Source organism: Gordionus sp. m RMFG-2023, chromosome 2, assembly GCF_954871325.1.
Source record: "Gordionus sp. m RMFG-2023 chromosome 2, tfGorSpeb1-WG-v2, whole genome shotgun sequence".
NCBI classification, from domain to species: Eukaryota; Metazoa; Nematomorpha; class Gordioida; order Chordodea; family Parachordodidae; genus Gordionus; species Gordionus sp. m RMFG-2023.
Window position 1 is genome coordinate 18,968,911 of NC_088776.1, and position 24,848 is coordinate 18,993,758.

Here is a 24,848-nt window from a genome sequence, read left to right on the forward strand (position 1 = left end):
AAAGCTATTTTTTATCATATATCTATTAAATGAATATTCATATGGCTTAGAAAGATTTTTCAATAAGTTTTCAATATAAAAAGAAAGAAAAACTTGATGTTACTGATTAGATGAAAAACCAATATAAAACTTGACTCAGCATTTAATATTGTATAAATTTAAATTGAATAATATTTCATTTTATTCAATTTTATAGATTTATTAATATTTAAAAGAGCTGTGGAGAGGCGCTCCTCCACTCCAGCCCTAAGAGGAGCTAACTCCCGCTCCTAATTTGCTCCAGGTGTTTTTAAAAATGTGTAGCGGCTCTCTAGAAGCGCCGCTCTTTAACAAATCTGTTTTTTTAAGAAAAAAATTAAAAGTAACGAGTAACGTTTTGCATTGCCTTTACTAAAAAAGCTCGCTACTCGTTGCCTTTTGAAATTGCTTTAAAAAGTAACGCCGCTAGTATCTATGATACTTTTATCGACTTTACTTTACAGAATTAGACATTTCATATAATTGGAGGGCTAATATTGAATTAAAAACAAGAAAAAATTAATATTAGATAGCAATGATCTAATGAGGATATTGAAGAATTTGCAAAGACGCATAATTGAAAAGTCTGATAGATTGATGAAATGTCTTAAAAGAAGGGAGCGCCTACGCTTAATAATTGATAAAAATTATGATATCATCACCGCTATTCTTCAGGCTCATTCACCTAAGAGAAGTAATATATAGTAATTAATAAATAATAGTGTTGTTATAAGTTACTTTTGCAAAGTAAGTACTTTTTAAAAATAATTCCGAATACAAATATTAAATTCAAAACTGTGTAATAAATTAAAATAAAACTTTCATCTTATTTTCATAATTTTCCTGGACTGTTCAGAGAAATTTCTGAAAACTGTTTAACTCATGTTCTCGTTCCATAATTTTCCCCAAGTTCTATTCCCAAAAAGTGATGGGAATAGTATGTTCCATAGTTTATAAATCAAATGTAAATAGGTATTTAAACATTTTTAGTGTTTAAATAAATATCTATGCAGTATTTTGTTATTATTATCTAAGTTGAATATTCTGGTGTAATATGATATTATTTTGTTGTTTAGCTCTTAAATATGTTTTAAATATGACTTTTAAGATAATTTTTAGATCCTGTTTTATTTAATAAAGTAAACCTACGGTAATGTTGTATGTAAAATATTTTACTATTTACCCATAAGAAGTAATTCAAATGCCTGATGCATAGCACATAATATGGACGGAAAAATATTTTTAGATAATAAAAATTTTTACATTTTTAATATTATAAAAAATTTTACATTTTTAAATAGAGAACACTCAACTGATTATAAAATACAGAGATGATTGGTTGGATATTTATTTATTACTTATATCTCACCCCTTTCAAATATAATACAAAGCAAATGTTCTTTTAATTAAAATGAATGCCTAGGCTATGCATATATAATTAGGGCTGGGAAGTAACCCGGATACTTCTATTTAAAATACTAAATATATTTTTTTTATTGATTTGAATATTTTAGGAAGTATTTAGAATTTGTATTTTAAATATTAAAAAACGAAAAGTATTTAGTATGTATTACGATTTCACGATTTTCAGGCGAATGCAAATTCAAATACATTTTTTATTTTAAATTAATTATAAAATATAAATCCATCACATTCATATTTAAATATAAATTCCCCAGTTGGTGAAATAAGTTATCTAATAAATAAATGAAGGTGTGACTATGAAATATCTTAATCTTTTGAATCGTATTCCTTTTCATATTATGTATCGAATACTTCTCCTCATTCACTAAAAATAACCACCATACACCTTAGATAGTTAAGACATCAGCAACATTTTATATTTTTCTTATATGCAGTAACTCCTTTACCCAATCTCCATAATATTTTTTTATATTAATATCAAACCTATACCTACGTTTTTCGTTTATTACAAATTTATGATTGACTAATTAATAGGTAATATTGTATACTGTATATTAAAAATAAAATTTGAGAACACATTTATAGTGTATTCATTTTAAAAAACTGCATAGTAGCGCTTCTATATAGGTTAAAATAATGGATATTTTTTTCAATTTATTTTTAAAATTCATCCATTTCCTGGAAGAATTGTATCCTGCTGGCGTTGTTGTAATCTGTTTCCATGTAAACAACAAACCTTATTTGAAATTAATTATTTCCGCTTCGACGTTATTGTCTTGGTAAAGAAAATGAAATATGAATAAAATGAGCACAAATGTTTAAAATCAATAAAGTGAAAATTTTATTAAAGTATAGGCTTATGAAGTAAAATAGTAATCACTTTCCAACTTATTTTAATTAATTTAATTACCATTTATAATGAAAAACAATTTATTTGTATTCAGGCGCGTCTGTAATATATTTTTGGCTCTTAGAAACTTCATAAAATATGTAACATCTTTACTAACATTTAATATTAACCACTAAATTTGTTTAAAATTTTTTTTACTTTTATTGCTATAAAATCATAACAATTACTCTAAATTTAATGAGATAACACCGCAAACATAGTTATTCTATCATAGATCAGTTGATCTAAAATGTCTATTAATAGTTAAATCTCTTCTGCGCTTCCCACGGTTATTGGTATTGTAAAACTATTATCATGTTTAGGAATTATTATCAATTTTTCGATCATAAATACACAAAAATGTTCTCTCTTTCAATTGCACCTTTTCGAGTAATGATGCATAGCGTTGGGCGTTATTGGTATAAATATAATTAAATATAATTTATTCCTAAAATAATTAATACATTTGAATTTTTTTTATCATTACTTCCCTTGATGAACTCTTTCGGCTATTGTGAAGCCTGCTGAAGTACCAGTTGTGCTACGGACCATTGTTATATGACCCATATACATATCCTCTATTATTCTTTTATATTTTTCGGGAACCTTTTTGTGGTGTAGCGCCCACCATATATGGGCCTTTTCTAGATCGAGAAAGACCATGTGTAGATTTTTGTCCTTTTATTTATTTTTCACTCATTTGCCTAATTGATTGGATTGCATCAGTCGTTAATCTTTCAGGCATAATGCCAAACTGAGTCTCTCCTATTTCGACTGTCTCTTAACCCTTTTTCTATTATTTTTTCGTAAAATTTAAGACAATGTGATATTAATTTTATGCCCCTGTAATTTTGACAATTGTGTGGATCCCCTTTATTTTTGAAGATAGGAACTAGATAGCTCTGCCTCATTTTTGAGGTGTTTATCAGTATTTTATTGTACAAATGTGTGAGGGAATGTATTCCTTCATCTCCTAGTGCCTTAAGGCTTTCTATTGGAATATCATCAGGACATCTAGCTTTGTTGTTTTTCATATGTTTGTGGCATGTGATTATTTCTTGTTCCGTTACTGGTTCTATAAGGTTTTGACATGGGGAGTGTTCATCTAGAAGTAGTATGTGGGAATTAAAGTTGAGAAGCTCCTGAAAATATTCTTTCCATCTATTAATTATTTCTTTTTCCTTTATTATCAATTTCCAATCTTTATTTTTGATTCTTTAGGAGCTCTGTTTATATCCCTAGAATTCTTTTCTCGCTGTATGGCTAATCTGTATATTTTATACCCCTCCTTAGTATGTAGTTCTTCGTACATGTCATCGTATGCCATTGCTTTGGCCCTAGCCACCACTTTTGTAGCTATTCTCTTGGACTTTTTGTATTTAGTCTTGTCATCTGGGTTTTTGGATTTGTACCATATTTTATATAGGACTTTTTTTTTCCTGTATAGTGGTTTTTGCCGCTTCATTCCACCAACATAACATAGTTCTTTGAATGATTTGTTGCCTCCCCTTGTCAAGCCTAATGTCGATTTGACAGTGTGAAAGGTCTGTCCAGATTTTTTCACTGACGTGTGAGGAATCTATTGTTTCTATGTTTGCATTGATTGAAAAGGCATCTGTCATTGATTTGAATCTACCCCATTTGATGCATGGTTCAAGTTTTATATTGTTTTGAGTGGATTTATTTATGATGTGTAAATCCATGACCAGTAGCTTGTGTTGCGCCGCAATATCTTCTCTTGGGATGACTTTGCAGTCTATTACATCATTTAATCTTCTGCGAGAGATAAGCATGTAATCTATCTGGGTTTTCCTTGTACCACTTTCATATGTTATTAAATGACTGTCATTTTTATTATAGTAGGTGTTGATTAAGGTAAGGTCGAAGGCTTGCGCAAATTTCAGTAATGCTCTCCTTCATCATTTCTTTTCCATATCCAAATCCACTATAATGCTGTCTCTTGCTTTTCCCACATGCGCATTTAAGTCTCCACCTATTATGACTGGGTCATCCTTAGGGATTTCCATTACACCTTCATCAAGGATAGCTCTAAAGTCATCTTTCTCTTCTTCTTTGCAACCCATTTGAGGAGCATTTACTAAAAGGATGTGTAGTGTTGATTGACTAATGCAGAGTTTTATTTTCATTAATCAGAGATCCTGTTAACTTCTACCATTGAGGAGGTTAAATCTTGACTAAGGATGATGCCGACACCGTTCCTATTACTAACAATTCCATTTAGTACAATTTATACCCATCTCCAAATTAGAGTGTTCTGACCTTTCCATTTAGTCTCTTGTATGCATGCTATATCAACATTTTTCTTGTTTAACATAGATGCCAATTCTCTCGTCTTATTTTTAAGTGTACCAATATTCAAGAAGCTTGCTAACCTTGTTTTCTTTGTTTTGACCTTTATTTTACTTTTCACAGGATGGAGTTCTACACCTTGCGCGTCGCTTATAGGGAACGTCCTAGCTTTTATATTTATATATTTGTTTGTATCTTTCATTTAGTTTATTGGACAAGTATCCTAGCACCCGGATGTCCAAGCCTGTCGATGACCGGGGTGGCATTTCTAAGCTCAGAAAATCATCTTATCATATGTCTTTACACATCAATCATCGAAGAAAAACCTGAAAATTTTTACAGTTCCTTATCAGGATTGAACCTGGTACCTTCGGCTTCCAAGCATACATCATAAACTCACTAGGCCACCCCGGTGACATATGATTGACATATATAAAAAATATATATAATTATTTTTAAATAATTACAACAGCCATGATCTGTCTCTTTTGTTTTTATTTTTGGCCTTTTTTTGGAATAATTTTTTATAATTTTTATTTTATATATCATTAATATATGCATGCTATTAATATTAAAAAAAATTTTTTTAATAATAAAAATATTTTAGGAAAAATACGGGTGAAGTAGTTATTTCTACTTCGTTTGATGTTGGAATAATTTGGTTAATTGTAAAATACCATTTTTATTTGTATATAAGCACAAATCATAGTAGATTTGACCTGTATTAATAAGGAAATAAAGAATTTCATATAGGGTATCTATTATAAAACTATAATCTAGAATAAAGATGTGGGGTATGTACTTGGAAACCCTAAGGATTTATACCTAATTTCATAATGCAATAATAAATTGAGCAGAAAATACCACTCACCGAAAATTATTATCCAAAATATAAAACATTACACTAAGGTCAAAAGATAAAAAGATAGGAGGCGTAGAATAATTGTCAAACTATTTTTTTTTAAAGGAATGGAATATTTTGATGCAATATTTCTTATTAGATTACCAAAATATAACACAGAGTTTGGTTTATATAACTTCTACAATATAAGTTTTAAAAAAACATACAATATGAGGGTAAAAAAAGAAATAAATCATGTGTGAAGTAAATTAGATTGTTTAATACAATTGTAAGAAAGGCTGAAAAAATTAAAACCAAACGGGACTGGTAATTTCTATCAAAAATTATTCAAATCGGGGACAAATTTTGAAATATTTACATTATCTTGAAAAAGAAATATCTAAGAAACCTAGACTTAGTTTAATAAGAACTAAAAATGACATGGGGTAAGATTGAAAAAGGAATTTTATTGAGGAGCTATATAAATGAAAAAGAAATATTCAATTTTTTTAATCTAACCCCGAATCCTATATAATTGAGAGAAATTAAAGATAAATAAAATAAAAGAACAAATTTTATTTCATTAGGATTGTCAAACGCCTCCTTGTTCTCCCCTTAAATATGCCAATGATGATGGTAAAATATCGATTTAAAACGCAAATTTAACGGAATTATACATTCATATAAAAGTTTTAAGTATTATTTTACATTACATTTATCTATGAATGAAAACAATATATCTCTATACAATTATAAACTCTAATGTCTCAATTTAAGTGAGTATAATGTTATTGATAAATTATCAGATTTCTGTATTTTAACATTATATTAGAAAATATATGACTATAAATGCATCCATAACAACCAGGAACTCGGCCCTTAGTGGGCCCTATATAACTTTATAAATCCTGGGCCCGTTTATAAGAGAAATACACTTGGCATAATAGTTTACGTCGAGCCGATTTTAAAATAAAATTTTATCAAAAATTTCAGAAAAAATTATTTAAAATATCGAAATTTTAAAATCCGCGCCGGACTAAGCTTAAGAATTTAAAAACCCGGGCCAAGCCAAATTTTTTCTAAAATTTTGGGTCAGGTTTAAATGGAAATTATTTTCAAATGGCCAGGACTGAAAATTCGAGCTCTGCTTGTCTCTGAATGACATAAAATCATGGTTAAATTTGTAGTTTTGCTCTTCTAATGTCTAATGTATAATATTTATATATTTGAGATTCTTATTTTAAATGTATTTTTTTAATATAGAAAAGTTCCAAACTACGTCATTCATTCATTCATTTATTTCTCTTTTGTAATCACTCCATTCATATCTATCGATTTTTTTTTGGAAATACATACATTATCGAATACAAATTGAAAAAAAAATTATATAAAAAATTAATCTTTATTTTTATTTTGTAAAAAATTAAACGTTTTTTTGGAAACTCTATTACGTCATTCACGTGTAAATAATAATTTTTAGGTAAGATGGTGCATTTTCTATAATTGTTACATTTATTTAAATTTTATGTATAAATGGCATCTGTAAGAGAAGGACATAAGCGGGCTTAGCACGTGTAAATTTTTGAGTGGACTTGTTAATAATTTGATAGTTTGAGTCGTTGTTTAGAAAATTACTTGCCAATGATCAAATTATATTAAACCCTATATTATATTAACTTTCCCATATTTGACGACACTTTTAACCTAAATCCTAACATCATTCAATAGGTTGGTTTTAGAAAAGGGTTTCATGGCGAATCAACACTTATCTGCTGCACCTCATTCAATGTCGTCCATATTAGACCTATGAGCCGCATTAAAAAATTTTTTGGTGTTATGTATTGTGTAATAAATAAAACGATAAGAAAAAAAATTGTCCTGGTTATAGTACAAGGGCCTTATAGACTGAATATTTTTCAAAATCATCAACATTTCTCTAATTCTATGGCGTGACCTAGCCACTTCTAATCGATTACACCTAACTTTGTAAGAACAATTTAGCCGCCTATGTCAGGTATCTGTGCTATAGGTCTGATACCCGGAAGTAACGGTAAAAAGTGGTATCAGAGAATCTATAAATATAGTATAAAAGGTTTTATCAATTTTTTTATATTAAAATTGTTAATAATTAATATATTTTCAAAATTAATATATCGAATAAGCAATTTTTTATTCAAATAAATGCATCCGAAGACATTTATATGTAAGTAATTTTTTCTTCGTAATAAATTGTCCTTCTTCAGGACATTTCCTCCGTGCAATTTTATCCTGTCGCGAATTTAAACATGAACTGGCCTGGCAGAACGATTAAATAACATCATAATTTTATACACTAGATGATATAATTATAGATTATCCAATTCTATAAGTTTAGGTAGAAATATTTTTTAAAAAATTAGGATAATTAATCGGAATTGCACTTGTATTTTTCAGAAACTTGCAGACTTGGATCGGGCCATAAAATTTTTAAATAGCGGGGCGGGGCTAAAAAAATTTATATTATATAAAATAACAAAATTAAAAAAGGGCTGGACCCGACCAATATAAAGAAATCTTTGTTAGGCTGATTCCGTGAGGAGGGAGGGGTGGAGGACTTAAAATTTAGACTCCATTTCCAAAAATTAAATAAGTAGTAGAAAATCTCTTGAAACTTAAAATGTTGTTCAAATTACTACGGCTTTCTGATAATCCGCCATAAGTTGGAAAAATGGATCAAGGAAATTATTATAATACAAAAAGACTTATTTATGCCTAATATGGTATATTTGTAAGATTTACATGAATTTCCTTATTATATTCACAATATCAAGATATTGTAATAAAAACTATAAAAATGTTCCCCTCTACGTTTTCACATCCGTTTCCGTCAAGTCCTCAATTTTCAATTGTTTAAAAAAAACAATTTTGATTTCTTTGAAGGAAGAAAAAAAATCGATAGAAATTATAAGTAAATATTCTTATTTATTATTATTACTATTATTCAAATTTTATGATTTTTTAAAAAAATGCTAAAAATGATGATTAGATTTTTCATTGATCATCATCTCAGATTTTTTTAAATTTACCTTTAAAAAATAATTTTTTTACTCCTTTTTTAATAACTATTACTTTTGAAATCATATCAGATAATTTTTTTCCCTTTTATAACTATAAACAAGGTTATTTCGAAACGTTGGAAAAAATAATATTTGATATTTTATTTTACAATAAATTCATTAAAATAGTGATCGCGACTATTCTTTATGGATTCAGGTAAAAAATAAAGGAAAATAAATTATGATAACATTTTATATTTTTTATGTTTATAAGCTTAACTTTTCCTTATTTTTGGGAACCCTTCAGGATAACCTAAACACTCCAAGAGTAAGGCCTGGGAGGACGGATGGGGAAGCGGTTCCAAGTAGTCAAATGATACTATTTTAGGGGCCGCCATATTTTGCTTATTGTGCATTTAAATGTAAATTGTATTTTAAAAGTGGTGTTATTAAACGCAGCCTGATTTGAGTCGATTTTTAAAAACAGTCCGATAAAATTTTAGCTAAAATAATATTATGTAAACTTAGATATTTAGCTAATGGAGTACGAACCTTTCTGACATCTATGAGAAAAATCGCCAGGGTTACATAATATAATTTTGGCTAAAATCTTCGGACCATTTTTAAAAATTTGCCTAACAACACTATTAAAAAGGAATAAATATTACACCCAATTCTGTAATTTATTAGAAATTATCTATATTTTATTATAATTTAATATATTGTATAAATATTACCTAATTCATATTCTCGGCTACTTATTTTCAATCCCCTAAAAATGACAAAGCCTAGTTTGTTATTTTATAAAAAGAAATTATACTTACGTAAATTAGATTTTTTACAAAGCCCGCAGATTTCATTTACACTTTAGACCACCCAAAATTATACGTGCCGCTCTCTTAGTTACAATACATATCCAACCGTTCATTCCCAATTAGAAAAATGTAGCACGGCATTATAATTTTTTACGATGTTATAAATATAAACACAAAATCAATTAACTTTGTGTTCATCGTGTGGTAACATATCCACGTTGCATTAATTTTGTTAACTGTATAGATCAAATAGTAGTAATTAAAAAAATTTAATTTTTTGAACTGAATTTCTATATATTATATAATGAATAACAAGCGGATTTATTACCAAGCTTAAACTAGATTTTCCTCCATTATTAAATTTTATTAAATGGAAATATTATGAGTTTTTCCGAAATATATATGTATGAAGTTTTTTTTCATCGGCCCTAAATACTAAATTATTTTAGCCAATTTGAGTTTTCAAAATATAATCCATTTTACTCCACCTTGTAAACGTGACTCTTAATTTCTTCAATTTAACCAAAGCCCATTTGTTAGATGTTAATAATAACTCCATTCTTTTATATCATCCCCCTAATTATTTATTTAGGGAGATTAAATGGGATTACAGTGTTGACCAAATTTGATGGAAAACATTTCCATATATTTTAATTTATTTGTAAATAAAATCATCTGACTTGCAAAAAATCGTTAATTTTTACAAGTTAAATAATTTTATTTATAAACTAATTAAAAAATATGGAAATATTTGGAATTATTTGCACAACACTGTATTTCTTACTTTTATTTGGAGAGCAGTTTCATTTCAAATAAATTTTTTAATCCATCATTATCAAACTGCAAATACGAAAAAAAAAATATAAGCTATCCTACAGTAAGTTTTATTATATAAAGATTAAAAAAATAATAAAAATTTGTATCAATAATCTTTCGATTGATGAGATATATTATATTAGTTATAATGTCTTGAAATATATTTATTTAATATTGCGTGCTCGTGTTACCAGACAATTTACTATACATATCACGAATTTTGAAAAGATTAACATCTAAAAATATTTCTCGCAATTATTTTTGCAAATTATAGACAATTTTTTCAGTGGCTTTGTTAATGAAAGCAAAAGTTTCTCAAGTAGCCTAAAACAATTGGCCTAATAGCAGGCAGGAATGATGAAAACTATCTATGCCACTAATTTTTAAAACTCTTAATATCATTTTTTATCTAATTAAATTTAGAATTAGTCATTTTGATAAAAAAATAATAATTATAAAATCTTGAGTTTTTTTATTTCTATATATTCTTATTATTTTTCTTCTCTGGATCAATTTCTTAGTATGTGACATTAAATTATTATATCTAATAATGAATCGAAGAAAAATTATTATAATAAAATGAAATAATATTCCCACAACCAAGCAGCAAATGTCATTATTGTTAGAGCTCTCCGCTCAGCCAATATACCTGATCTTAAAACCCTAGGATTTAATTTCAATATCAATATTAAACCAGATGGAATAAACTCATTCCATGAACTACCAGAATCCCACTATCCTGAGTTTACACCAGCATTGATTGGTTCGCGCTTTCCTTTAACTCCAATTTTATAGTTGGAGTTAAAAAAAATATATAGTAGTATCCGACATAATCGGTAAATTTAGTTCTAGAGCCCGGGATTTTTTTACACTCGGCCAAAAATACGAATTAGGGGACCATCGAGAAGTTTTTACCTTTTTCAACTGATCATGCTGAATATCAATCCACAATGCCATCAGTCTTAAAAAATTTTTAATATTTTGGGAGCCTCATTTTAATATTAAAAATTTGTAAACCATATTTCATCGAAAGAACTCAAGGCCAAATTTTTGGCAAAATAATTCCATTAATTATTAATTAGAGCCATATTTTTTTTATATATGAAAATGGTTAGGAAAAATATTCTTAAAAGTAAGTAATTGTGATTTAAATCAATAATATCTCAAAAATATTTTTAAAAAGAATATAAATTAAGACATGAATTGAGTAAAATTTAAATTATATTTTTTTATAATGTAAAATGTATAGCTTGGGATGTAAAAGTTCTGAAACACTACTTAATAACAAATGGGATTTAAGTAAATCGGTAAAATAAAGGAAAGGACATAATATTATTAAATTAGTAATATTTTTGGGCTTCTTTGTTCTCTCCCATCAAAGATTTCAGCCACCATGAAGCTATTAACTATATTATTTTAATATATATTTTTGTAATAATATAAAAAAAATAAATTAGATAGATAACTCCCTTTGCATTTAAATTCACCCATGCATGTACGCAGTTGTTGTTGGGAAGTGGGGGAGGGGCTGTTTGATAATTATTTTTTTATAAAAATTATTCTTATTTATGAATATCTTAAATTTTATAAATTTATCAAGAGGCTACTATAAAATATTGACAATTTCTAATACACAAATTCAAATATAAATTTATTATAAAAGTTGCCCCCCCCCCCCACTGCGTGAATACTTCGATTTACCTGAGGTTATACTATTAAATAAAAAAGATTATTCTTACGATTATAATGCCATTGCATCATACCTCCCTTCCCTCCCTACTAAAAGGTATAGACACGAAAATGCGGTTTTCGCTTTCTCCAGTTCAAAATAACGACTTAGCTTACCGTCAATGGATACGGGCCTTAAAATCTTTGGTTCTTTTTCCGGATGGAATTCCTTCCGACTTTCGTAAACAGGTTGTTTACATATCAATTATAATTGGGATAATATTTACTTTTTTTGATGGCTCAACATGTGCAAGAATAAGGCTTGGAATATATATACTGTTTATAATTTTCTTCAATTTACATAATTGATGTCAGATTCAGATTAATTTGAAAACTAGGCTTAATTCGTCTATTATAAAATAATCGCTCTAAGTTTCTACTTATTTATTTCAATGAAATTAATTTTAAAATGACTTAACTCTTTTTTAAAAAATCAGTATATATATGTTATTTGCAATTAGTTTTTCCGACAAGTGTCTGAGCGCTTATTTTTTAATTTAAAATCTGATTTTACTAAAAATGTATTCCATTCCAACATGCTTGGAATCAGGCGCGTACGCAGGAATTTGGCCTGGGGAAGATAATAAAATTTTTTAAGAAATATTATTGTTTTTAAAAATATCAAGCATAAATTTATTAGGACTAATAAATTTCTAATACACAATTTAAATTAATGTTAATTATCAAAAAATTATATGTATAAACCGGCATATAAAAAACTATAAAATAAATGTGACTTAAAAAATATTAAACGGATATAACTGACGGTATATGAAAAACTATAAAATAAATGTGATTTATAAAATATAAAGTGAATATAACCACTATATAAATCACTTAAATGACCCAAAATAGAAATTTGAATTTTTTGAGCCTTTATTTATATATAAGTATAAAAAATTTAAATGTGGAAATATAAATTATCACACAAAAAGTTTCTTAGGAATAATTGTATTTTGTATGTTATATATTTACAATGTAAAATCCAATTTTCGTTGGGATTGAGCTATAGTTATTTAACTAATAAGTCATCATAAGATACCTTAACATCTTCATGATAAAAATCTAACAAATATATTTTTTTCTATCATCATCTGAAAAAGGTTGGGAAGGCTTTTGTGGAAGTAATATTTGCAGATTGGTAAGTGTTGCATGATGAATTAAAAACCATTTATTTATTTGGGTTATAAATGTATCTAAGAGAGGGGACTTTTGCTTTACTACCCATCTAATGATCCTATATTAATGTTTTGACGTTGAGCTTACCTTGCTGCAAGTCGAGGGAGAAAATATTAAACACGTATGGCTCTGCTTTAGACTCAATAATAACATATAAAATATGAAATTCACCTTCAACATTAGCCCTAATTTCCTTGAGTTCTAATAATATGCTCTCCGCTATTCTCATCTTCTTAATCAAGTCAATGTCATATTTTTGAAAATTATTACATAAAATAGTGCATAATTAAATAATACATTCTAATGAGAAAAAAATTTGGAATAAGCATTGAATCCAATAATTTTCTTGCTTCTGAGGAAATATTTCTTTCATGCCATTGTGATATTTCATTAATAGCAAGTAATCGGCTCTTCTAACTAGAGATCTGCAAATGTACGGGCTTAATTTTTTTAAAAAAAATCAGGTTCTGGTCGGGTCTTGGAAATTTTTAAAAATATATCTAAACTTATTAATTTTATATTGAATTTTTTATGTAAAATAAAAATATTTGATTTTATTTATAGAAACTAGATGCCATATAACAAATGTCTTTTATCTTGAGTAATTATAAAAATAAATTTTATTTAAATAAATTCGGGCCGGTAAATTTTTTTAAAAATATTTAGGGTTCTGGCCAGGCCAGCAAAACTTTTTAAAAAATATTTCGGAAGGGGCCGGGTTTGAAAATTAGGCCCGATGCAGATCACTACTTTTAACTCCATAAAAGCTGTAACAGCTTGATGGTGGTGATTCTATCTCTTTGAACATGCTTGCAATTTCTTTCTCCCTGTTGAACAAGGAGTTTCAGAAATAATTATTTGACTAGAAATTTGAAAATGGTAGGATAAATCCACTAAAAATTTGAATATAATAAATAAATATTACGCTGGAAAACTTGAAATCGAAATTAATTGATAAAATAACTTAGTAGATGAATGTGATATATAATTAAATATATATTTAATATGAGATAGGAATAAATATTAACAATTTTAAGCTTGGGGGGGGGGGAATTTGTTCCCCTGCCCCCCCTCCCCCGCTGCTTACGCGCCTGCTTATAACACCTACCCTATGAATTTTAGACAACTTTTCCATGAACTTTTGAACTTAAGATAATTTATATTAGTTTTTTTAATTGTCTACAGTTCATAAAATAGGTATTCTAAACATGCCGGAATACATTTCCAATAAAATCAGATTTTAAAATTTAAAAAAAAAACGCTCAAAAAATGATTTGAAATTGAAAAAATAACACATTGCCGATAACTTATATATAAATATTTTATTTTTTATTTACCTCATTTTAATTTGAATAAAGATTTGGTTAAATTTGGCTGACCACTACATTCATTCCAGAGACCTGAACTGGGAAAGTATTAAAGGGGTGTGCTTTAATGATAATACAAACCCAGATGATTATGATTTAGACGCTCAAATTATTAAAGTAATAAAAAAATTTGAATCATTCAAATAAAAAACATTTAGATGTTTTTAAAATATTATAATTACGATTGTACTAATTTATTTATTATCTTAAATTTTGAGTCGTTTTTACAAAATTTTAATAACAGTTATCACGAATTTATCAAAAATTAAATAATGAGAAATATAAAATAAATAGCCTATACCATGTTCTAGAAAAGGGCTAGCTATGATATAATATTAATTTACATATTAAAATACAATTGATGGATATAGGAAAAATCATATAATATTATATTAGCTAAAAAATTGTCAAAGAAATCGTAGCAATTTACCTGCTAAAATTTCAAACTTTTAAATAATCGCGAGGTAAATGCTACATAATTATTATTTTTATATTTTGAGATTTTTTTAAAAAATAAAATATTATTTCCGATAATTTTATTTGATATATAGGATTTACATCGGACAAATACTGCAGGTGTTTCAGGATCTTCGCTTTCCGAGGAAGATAGGGTTATTTTAAAGAGGGTTCTTTTAGCGTTTGCTAGATGGAACAAAAAGATCGGTTATTGTCAGGGTTTGAACGTAATAGCAGCTTTAATTATAGATGTTATGGAACATAATGCGGAAAATGCATTTAAAGTAAACAATATAGAATACAGGATCTTTTAAAGTCCACATCTCTTTTACCAGAAACCAATATTTAGTTTTTATTAAAATTTTCCTTGAATGGAATGATATAAAACATTGGATCATTTATTACTGTCAAATTAATTTGAATTAAAAAATTTAAGTTGTTGGTGGATTAGTTTAGAGGTCGGCAAATCACAGTTTAAACAGGCCTGTGGATATTTTTGAGAAGGTACTGCAGATATTTATGCCCAACAGATATTGTGTAATTTGTCCGGCTCGGACAGTAATAATTTTTTATGAAGGAAGAATACCTAAATTTTCATAATTTTAAGCTCTAAAGCTTTTGCAAACTTCCACTCTGTCCAGCCCCTAAACATATTCTAGCAAGTTGTCTAACCCGGCCTGGGGCTTCCACCTCTAATACTGATACCTCAAATGTAGGGATTCCTATTTAAAAAAATCGAGAACAATAATGTCATGAAATAGCTTAAAACTATTCCTAGTATATCTCTATTATTAGCGGGTGAGCAGTTGAGGGTGTCAATAGATTAAAGATTAAACTGAGATATGTTATTTGATAAATGTAAAGTTTGCGAGAAGGAATATAGTCTTAAAAGCAGATATGGCGTATAGTCTATATATTAAAGAGAGATTTATTCGTCACCGAGAAACTAATTCAATATTATCCAATTTCGCTCATCAATAGTCTTAAACCATTGTACTACACTATCGTTATCAGATGATTTTACCAATATCCCGCAGTTTAATAGAAAGCATCTTATTTGAAATTTAATCTGTTTCCCAGTTTACCTTCAATTAAAATTTAGATCCTTCTATATCAACTAAGAAGTACTATGGTCTTTAAATTTTTTTATTTCATCCCTTTAGATTTCAGCAAATGGATTTTTAGGTGGTCCTCACCCCAAAGCCATAAATATTTTTGGTACTTTATATATAGTTAACTCAAATCATTGGAGATCATTTACAATTTAAACTAATATAGCAATTTTTTTTATTTTATTTTCTTTTGTAATTACATTTTTATCGATTTATGAAGAATATTTATTTATAATAACTTTAAACATAAGGAGAAAATTATTTTTTAAAAATGAAAATGTTAATAAAAAATTTTATCAAAAAAAAGGTTATGATTTATCTGATCGAACATATATTGCCGCCTAGATATTATACCAATAATTTAACTGGATTGACAGTGGACATGTCCGTATTTAGAGACCTATTGAGCATTCGGTTTCCTTATCTTGCATCCCACTTAGAAAAACTCAGGCAAAATGTGGCCAGTTAGTTTATTTTTATAATATTAGTTTACCGAAACTACATATGAATTTGATAAAAATTACAATCTGTATGACAATGAAAAGGAAATTTAAAATTAAAGTTAAGTCGTTATTATAAACATAATTTTTTTTTCCAGGAAAATTTAATCATTCTTTTTTAAAATGGGCATAATATAAGAATACGACGTGTACGAGCCACCCCTCACCAATCTCTTCACAATGCAATGGTTTATTACGCTTTTCGCAACTTGCTTCCCTCGAGAAACTGTACTGAGAATATGGGACTGTTTACTCTTGAGAGGATCAGAAATATTATTGAGAACCGCATTGGTTTTCTGGAACAAAATATCCAGGCTTCTGGTTGTTGCTGAAAATCCAGATCAATTTTACGCTATCATGGAAGAGGTTGGTAAAAGATGTCTAGAAAATGGCGTTATAAGTGCTAGAGAATTGATCAAGGTAATTCGATAAATATTGTAATATATTTTTTTACATATATTTTTAATATAAAAATATACTTCATGGAATTTTCATAGTTAAAATTAAAACTTTTCCCATAAAATGACAAATTGACAAATAATTGAATGATTGCTTACAATATCTCTTTATTTAATTAGGGCATTCACGATATAAGCCCTTTTCCCTATAAAGAAATCCACGAGCTTAAAGATAAATATACGTATAACATATCTCCCTTTAACAATTCCGCCAGTCAGAGAATTGTCCTGCAAGATTCCAATTTTAGAGTGAGAAATATTATATTTTAAACAATTTTAAATTTAATACTTTGTTAGCTCTCTGATTTCAATCTCTTGACCCTGATTAAATTTATCAACAAGAAAAATACAAGTCACACACTACAGGATAATGGTAAGAAATTTAAAATTGTATATTCCAATCAAATAGTCGTTATTTTTAAAATATAGATAGCGATGAGCAATGCAGTTATACGCTACTATCAAAAGTAACGCACTACCACTGCTATTTTTTAAAAAGCAATGCGCTAATTATTATATTTAAAAATTAGCTTTCGCTACTTTAGAATGTGTAAAACGAAATTCAAACATACAAATTTATTATGAATTGTATAAAATAAGAATTAAGTTTTATTTATTATTGTTATATTTAATAACAAGATCATTTATATATTTTCATCCCCAAGTCTTGAGCGCGATCATCACTAAATATAAGTTTAGCTTTGAATTTCAGAATGTTTTCATAAAATAGGGAAATCAATAAATATGTTTTTGTATTATTTTTTAAATCTAAAAAGCATTTAATCGATTGTCCTTCATATTCATATCATTCTCTATCTGAAGAGCATCCATAGATATGGTTATATACAGCTGGCCTATAGTTCCTAGAAATCAGATTATATACTTTCTTTAATTACATCTATATCGTTGTTAGAAGCCAATTTAGCTTAAAATTTTGAGATATACTCATATTGTCTCAGCCATCTTTCTTGATTTAATCAGCGAATGGTCGTGAAGAATTCCTTATACTAAAAAATAATTCAAAATATATATTTAAATTTCAAAATTATAAATTAAATTTCATTATTAAAATTTAAAAGTAGGGTAAGACTATTTCCAGACAGAACGTTTTTCAAAGCGATTTTCAATGCATGTTTTTAGCTAATTTTTTATATATTTATTTCCATCCAAACAAAGAATGATAATTTGTCAAATAAATTTTTTAGCATAAAATATTTTAAAAACAAATTGATTATTTTTTTCTTCTTGATTCCAAAAAACCTTCATCTTTAAATCAAATTAACAAGTTTGTCAAAATCTTAATTTAATAATAAATAAAAAGAAAATAAGTAAAGTTATCCAGATAAGATCTTCATTATTTTCAAGTTAATAATTCGTGATTTATTAAAAATCTCAATATAAATATATATTTTTAGATCATCAAAACAGAAATGTCTGCGATATAAAAGCATTACGTGATCAATATAAAACCATCTGCCAAAGACATAAACAATCCCTCATTATGTCAAGTTTGACAAAAATAATTTTTCCGTTAAATATAAAATTTGCTTAATCACTATGACTCCTTCTGCCAAATCACGTGATATAAAATAGTGTTTTTTTAAGGCTTAAACAACTCGGTAATAATAATATTCCTGCAAATTTTGTAATCAAATTAACTCATTGAGTAATAATCAGTAGAATAATAAGGTTGTAACTCCAATTAGATCAATTTTACAGAACACCGATTTTTTTTAAAAACCATCAACAGGTCATGAGAAGGGTACGATTTTTATGCTAACTCAATTTCGACCAATAGTGGAGTTAGAACCTTATAATAACAATGTTATGAATTGAATCACGATGCTCAAATTGAACCATATTTTACAATACAATAATAACATTAAAAAAAATAAAACAAATTTAATTTAGATTTTCCCCATTGTTATCAACAAGACACTACTGCTCATATATATACCTCAATCAGTCACACAAAAAATAATCAACCGATAAAGGTTCAAGATCGAAAAATTAGAAATAAGATAAATTGCGGAGAAAGTATAATAACCTTCGATCCAACCGATTGTGAAATTGAACCAATCATAAACCATTTATATATCAAGCCAGGTCCCAAAGCCAAACACCGGAAAAATAGAAAAGCTATTTTATATTCTTCATAGTTTCTTGATAGATTTTGAAATTTTTGTAAACTAATGGCGTTGTTTGATAACATTTTTTTAGAAATACAGTTTACATACAGATAGATATTTCAGTTTAACATGATTTACTTACAAAGCATTTTAAAAATAATAATCTTTAGCAAAGCAATCTAATAGTATCGTATAGTATATTCGGATCGCCCAAAAAATTTTTTTGAAAAATTTAACAAATATTAAAAGTATAACAAAATGGTATGTTCAATTTTTGGAACTTTCAAAATTTTATAAAAAATGTTTTAAATGGCTTTTATTTTTAGATAAAAAGAATATATTATTTATTATCATTTAAGTTTTCTAAAATTATGGATTTTTTTCTTCAAGTTAAGGACATAGTCTTAATAATAATAACTATCGAAAGGTTTGCGTGCGAATAAAATTTGTCAAAATAGAGATTTTCATTATGTAAATGGCTGGACCGAACCGAGGTCAAAATTTAAGGGAGCGAGCATGGTTCAAATAAATACTGAACCGAAAACGTATCGCAAAACCGCAACACTAACTTTCATTAAATTTATTTATATTGTTCAACAAATTTTTATTTCACATATATTTTATTTCTTGTTTAAAAAAAACAATAACTTTTAATGAAAGATTCTAAAAATTAATCGCAAAAATATTGCATTAGTAATATATGACTTTTGTTACAAACAACGGGTATAAATTGAAATTGAGAGTATTATTCTTTATTTCTTTCCTGAAGTAGCCTTGATTTTCAAAAAATGCAGAGCTGTTTTAGCTGCAGTGCATTTGGCAATCTTACAGTTGCTTCCAACCCCACTCCAGCGTCCTTTGCCAAAAACTTCAACTGTCACTTTTACTTGTCCACTGACCAATTTCATAGGTTTCCTTTATAAATAATTTATGTTTTGAAAAAAATTTGTAATAAAAAAACAAACTACTAATTAGACATCTTAATCTTACGATGAAGGGAATGACGAAAAGTATTACAAATGAGGATTTGAAATAGTGTGGTTAGAGGATGGAAAGATGCTCCTTTTAGGGAAAGAAACTTAATTCAAGCGGCAAAAAATTGTAATTTTATTTTCTTATTAAAAAGCAACTTAATTCAGGTAACTAATGGCAAACAATTCAAACTTCATTGTTAGTTATGTTGAGATTATATAAAATTTCCAGGTTTAATAATCGCTCAGCATAAAATTTATTGCCCAAAACTAAATCATTATTTGTATATAACCTATCTATTTGTATATTTAGTTAATAATTTTAAATGAAAAATAGATATTAATAATGTCTTACATGAATTTGATTCTATCTGGCTCGGATTCTAACAATTCTCTAATAGGTGATATCGGCAAATTTTTTGTATAATATTCTAAATATATAAAATAAATTAAATATATAAAATAAATTAAATATATAAAATAAATTAAATATATAAACAATTCATTACATTAATAATAAATTTAAAAAAGGGTTTTTTTAAACGTTAATAATAAAAAAAAATGAGGATCAAACCAATCTCATCTCTCATCATGGCAGAATAGACTCTCCACAAGGTCTTAAGACTCATTCCACTATCCATAAATATGGCGCCGGCAACGGATTCAAATATATCACCCAACACCTTTGGAACTTCTATATCTTGAACGGTGGCCACACTTTCTCCCTTTTGATTAAGAGCGTTTTTATCTTTACCCTCCTGGTAGGGGGAGTTGACATAGTGAGGGCTATGAGTGTGTTGATTATCAGGATTACACCATATTAGGAGCTAAATTTGTAAATATTATAATTTTACACTATGAGAATGTTAAAAGAGAAGCAAGCCCTCTTTAAAATTAAAAATATTCATTATTTTAAACAAAATGGGATATGGAAATATAAATTTGTAAAATTGTCTAAAAATCAAATATCAGTAATTAATAATATTCACTCACGTTATCTCCCATATTAAAAGTATCCTTCCCGAACTTCTTTTCCCTTTGGACCTTGACGAATCTATCTATAGCCCCGAACAATTTGGGAGAACATTGCAATAAAAACTTGTGAAACCCGAATTTCACAGCGAGCGAGGCAAATATAATGTTATTGACTAGAGCGGACCTCAAATCGGTCATCTGGCCGGGCGTGAATCGGTCGGAAAGATTGTAAAGATGACGGGTTATGAGGTAGTCTAGTAAAGCGTCACCTAGAAATTCAAGCCTCTGATAACAGTCGGTTAGCCTATGAAGGCCATAGGATGAATGTGTTAGCGCCTATAAACATTAGGTACATAAAGATTTTAAATCGTAGAATCAAATTGAGAAAAAAATTAAAACTTAATTTCTTTTTAAATAATGAAAAGTATTAGTGAACATCAGCTACAAAAATAACTGAAATAAAACAATAAATGGGTAAAAAATATAATCATGACTTTTATAAACCAAAAGCTTATTATTTAAAGTGTCAAAATCTTTAGAAGTTATTTATACATTTTTTTTAAAGATTTTCTTATATGAAATTTTTCATCAATAACAATATTTATATTTCATAAGATAGATAACTATTTATCTAATTAATGATCACTTATTATGATGACTCATTTTACCGTCAAACAAAAAAATATGAAAATTATACTTGAATAAGATAAGCAGGGTCGTTGAATTTGTAATTTATGACATCTTCAAAACGTTCCAAATTTGAGAAGATTTTGGCTATTTTAAGGTTATAATTAGGAGTGGAAATTATTAAAGGTGATGGAGGTAAATGATCCGTTACATTGGCCCATATCTTATCAATATCTTTTTTTTTAATGGACAATAAATAGATTCATCTTAAACATAAATTTATTATAATTGCATATTTTTTTAATATTATATTATGTATAGTTTTTTTTAAATTTAACTGAACAGTTAGTTATTCAAAAATCTTAATTTTAACACATAACATATAAAAATAGAGAATAAAATATATATTTTTAGTTTGAAATATTTTTCCTAATATGTTTTTATAAAAAGATGGGCCACTTGCCAAATCTAAATCTAATTTATATTTTTGACAAGTAAACGTAAATGGGAAAAATATTAACCTTCATCATTCTCGCAAATCACACTGCTTTTCGACTCTTCCAGTTTCTCTTCATCATTACTACTAGAACAAAGTATTTGGATACCCAGCCATTTCATAAAGTCGAGAGCCGCTCTGGCTCCACAAGATATAAGGTATGCCCCAATCAAAGATTCAACGCAATCGGCCAGGCATTTATCAGGTATCATTTGTTCTGTTCTCATGTCATAAGGAATCACGTCGGTTATCTCCGGGCAAGTTTTAGAGGGGTCAAATTTCCAATCCTCTAATAATTCAAGAAATGATTACAAATATTAGTTAAATATTTTGATCCGACCTTTTTCCTCTTTTTTTTATCTTCAATTTTCTTACATTCATTTAGTTATATATTTATATACAATTTAAAAATTAAAGAAAATATTATCAGGTGAAATAGTTTCATAAAATATTAGAGGTTTGTCAAACTTTTTTCAGGTGTAGGGTGAGCATCCTTTGATAGCCCAGTATTTAATACATTTTCATCGCATTTGACTTGTTGACTAGCAAGTTTGTAACCGGGAGCTAACCAATTTTCGAGAGGTTCAAATTTGGCTGATATAAGCATTTCTCCCACGCCTCTAATCTTTCCCAAGTGATAAAGTTTGAAATTGCTCACCTATTCACATGGGGTAAGTAAGAAAGTTAAGGCCATTATTTAAGCCAATTTTTCTAATTTTTTAAATGATACTACCTTGCCCTGTGCAAGTTTTAAAGCTTCGAGTTTTTTTAAATTTAAAGATATACTGCGAAGCTTCAATTCTAAGAAGTCCTATTAATTCACTTAGGACCAATATAGATTTATTTTGGGAATGTTTTGTCGTGTTAGTGTTGTTAAGCTCGATTTTTAAATACGGTTAACCTAATATATTACAAAAAAAATTTACGGAAGCCTAGAAAATTTGCTCATATGTGTCAGAAAGGTTTGGACATCTATGAATGAAATCTTGAGGATTGCATAATATTATATTAGTAATTAAAAATCAGTTAAATCGAGCTAGAAGATGATAATATTTTTAACATATGTTGAAAAAAAATTTTCGTTACTTGTTTACTGCGTTTGTATGATAATTTTCCCTCGTGACAAGTGGGCTCTGAACAGAATAGGTAAACTGTAACCGCCATTTTAAGAAAAGAATCGCCGATCAATTCTAGTCTTTCCAAATCTAGAGCATCGTTTGAGGTAGACATAGTTATGGCCCTTAATAAAAGACATAGATCCGGGCATCTAGGGATGATGTTAAAACCTCCTATATATTTTTTTAAATATTTGAATATAATTTCAAAACCTTTTTAAATACATATAATTTTATAAAATTCACGATAGCTAGCTATATATTATTGGATTATAAAATAATTTGCAAACTCAAAGAAGTTAAAAGAAGTGAAATTTTATGTTGATGACAATGTATGGAGTTAAAAATAATCATCGGTGAGTTGATAAATAAAAAGTGTTAAGTGGGTGTGATAATATGCAAACTACGAATAAAATAAGAATGACACGTTCTAAATATATTAAACCTTTCATATTGAGAGTAAACACGGCATGACGGGGATCTCTTTCGGTAAAAGGTAAAGGTTCCCTATCAACCTTTTTAAGGTAGGTTTCTTGGTCGTTACCACTTATTAACTCCTCTAACATTATATCTGTTTCTAGATCTTGGCGCGCTTCCAAATCTCCCATTTTTAAATCATTTGAAGCTTTATCTTTACTGGGACCGTCCAAATCTGTGTAGGGTTTATGCTTTTTACGACTTTTGGCATATATATCATTAAATTTAAGTAAATTCGATTTCTTCTGAGAATAATCGTCGGTACCGACATTTAAATCAACGGTGGTAGTTTGCTGCTTGTCAATAATGTAATGAATTGATAAGTCATTTTTGGAGATCATTGAGCTTAGAAAAGCGGGCAGGAAAGATATTTCGTCATTCGCACTTTTTTCTTTATCTTATATTTAAAAAAGTTTATTTATGAGTTATATGTAAAGAGCAGGGTTGTAAAACATCGAACCCGGCTTCAGTTCAGTATCATTTTACCCTAAATTTTCATTTTGAACCGAACCCAAATCCTAAATCCAATTATAAGTGTTTGTGTGAACCCTATTAAAAATTTTATTAAGGTTTCCGTTTAGGGCAACAAATTAATTTAACTTTTATATTTATTTATAGTTATAAATTAATAAATAAACCACGGTAAAGAAGAAAAAAAATCAAATGAAACATACAATTTTTTATATACAAGTAACTTTTAGAATTAACAACCTTACTTTTTTCGAAAAGTAACGAGCAATGCGTTATTTTAAGTAAAGTTTACAACCAGAGTCTAAAACTTGGCAAAAAATTTTTTAAATATGGTTCTAGTTCCTAATATCTTAAAAAGTGGGTTTTGGATATCGCGGTTCCGAGGATTTTGATTCCAAACTCTGTTTACCACACTTATAAATTATAATAGGTAAACTAACCATCCAGCTGTTTTGATCGAGTTGCATCGATAACTTCCAGAGCTTTCAGTTTACGAATTTTTTCTTTAATGAAAGCTTCATCCATATTAACAAGCGCTTTCGTTTCAATATCCATATGAACAACTGTATCCAACCTTGTTTCTCCGGTAGAGTTTTTGTTAATATCAGTAGACAAATTACTATTTTCACTGTTATCTG

At 27.8% G+C, this 24,848-nt stretch overlaps 3 protein-coding genes across 4 annotated transcripts in view; 1 reads left to right on the forward strand and 2 right to left on the reverse strand.

The window, feature by feature from the left end:
* Positions 1-3,521: 3,521 nt before the first annotated feature.
* LOC135924153 (uncharacterized) lies at positions 3,522-4,125 on the reverse strand. Its single transcript, XM_065459203.1, has 2 exons — positions 3,762-4,125; positions 3,522-3,724 (listed from the first exon to the last, which is right to left on the reverse strand). Exons 1-2 carry the CDS (start codon positions 4,123-4,125, stop codon positions 3,522-3,524), a joined length of 567 nt encoding a protein of 188 aa, XP_065315275.1.
* Positions 4,126-8,569: 4,444 nt separating this feature from the next.
* Positions 8,570-19,193, forward strand: LOC135923987 (TBC1 domain family member 30-like). Of its 2 annotated transcripts, XM_065459027.1 has the most exons (10): positions 8,570-8,735; positions 11,936-12,066; positions 14,415-14,540; positions 14,975-15,163; positions 16,299-16,455; positions 16,631-16,911; positions 17,070-17,198; positions 17,247-17,322; positions 18,365-18,457; positions 18,861-19,193. In XM_065459027.1, exons 1-10 carry the CDS (start codon positions 8,726-8,728, stop codon positions 19,106-19,108), a joined length of 1,440 nt encoding a protein of 479 aa, XP_065315099.1. In that variant the 5' UTR covers positions 8,570-8,725; the 3' UTR covers positions 19,109-19,193. The 2 variants fall into 2 exon arrangements, with proteins under 2 accessions (XP_065315099.1, XP_065315100.1); XM_065459028.1 differs by lacking the exons at positions 18,365-18,457; positions 18,861-19,193 and adding an exon at positions 17,379-17,486 and having other exon boundaries at positions 8,585-8,735.
* Positions 19,194-19,777: 584 nt separating this feature from the next.
* Positions 19,778-24,848, reverse strand: part of LOC135925485 (endoribonuclease Dicer-like) — a 45,039-nt gene continuing 39,968 nt past the window's right edge. Inside the window, exons 23-32 of the mRNA XM_065460835.1 lie at positions 24,651-24,845; positions 23,708-24,136; positions 23,234-23,436; positions 22,616-22,805; positions 22,173-22,436; positions 21,722-21,885; positions 21,043-21,360; positions 20,624-20,876; positions 20,405-20,480; positions 19,778-19,993 (exon numbers count right to left, since the gene is read on the reverse strand). Coding sequence (XP_065316907.1) covers positions 19,831-19,993; positions 20,405-20,480; positions 20,624-20,876; positions 21,043-21,360; positions 21,722-21,885; positions 22,173-22,436; positions 22,616-22,805; positions 23,234-23,436; positions 23,708-24,136; positions 24,651-24,845 — 2,255 coding nt within the window. The 3' untranslated portion in view covers positions 19,778-19,830. The remainder of the gene's footprint in view (positions 19,994-20,404; positions 20,481-20,623; positions 20,877-21,042; positions 21,361-21,721; positions 21,886-22,172; positions 22,437-22,615; positions 22,806-23,233; positions 23,437-23,707; positions 24,137-24,650; positions 24,846-24,848) is intronic.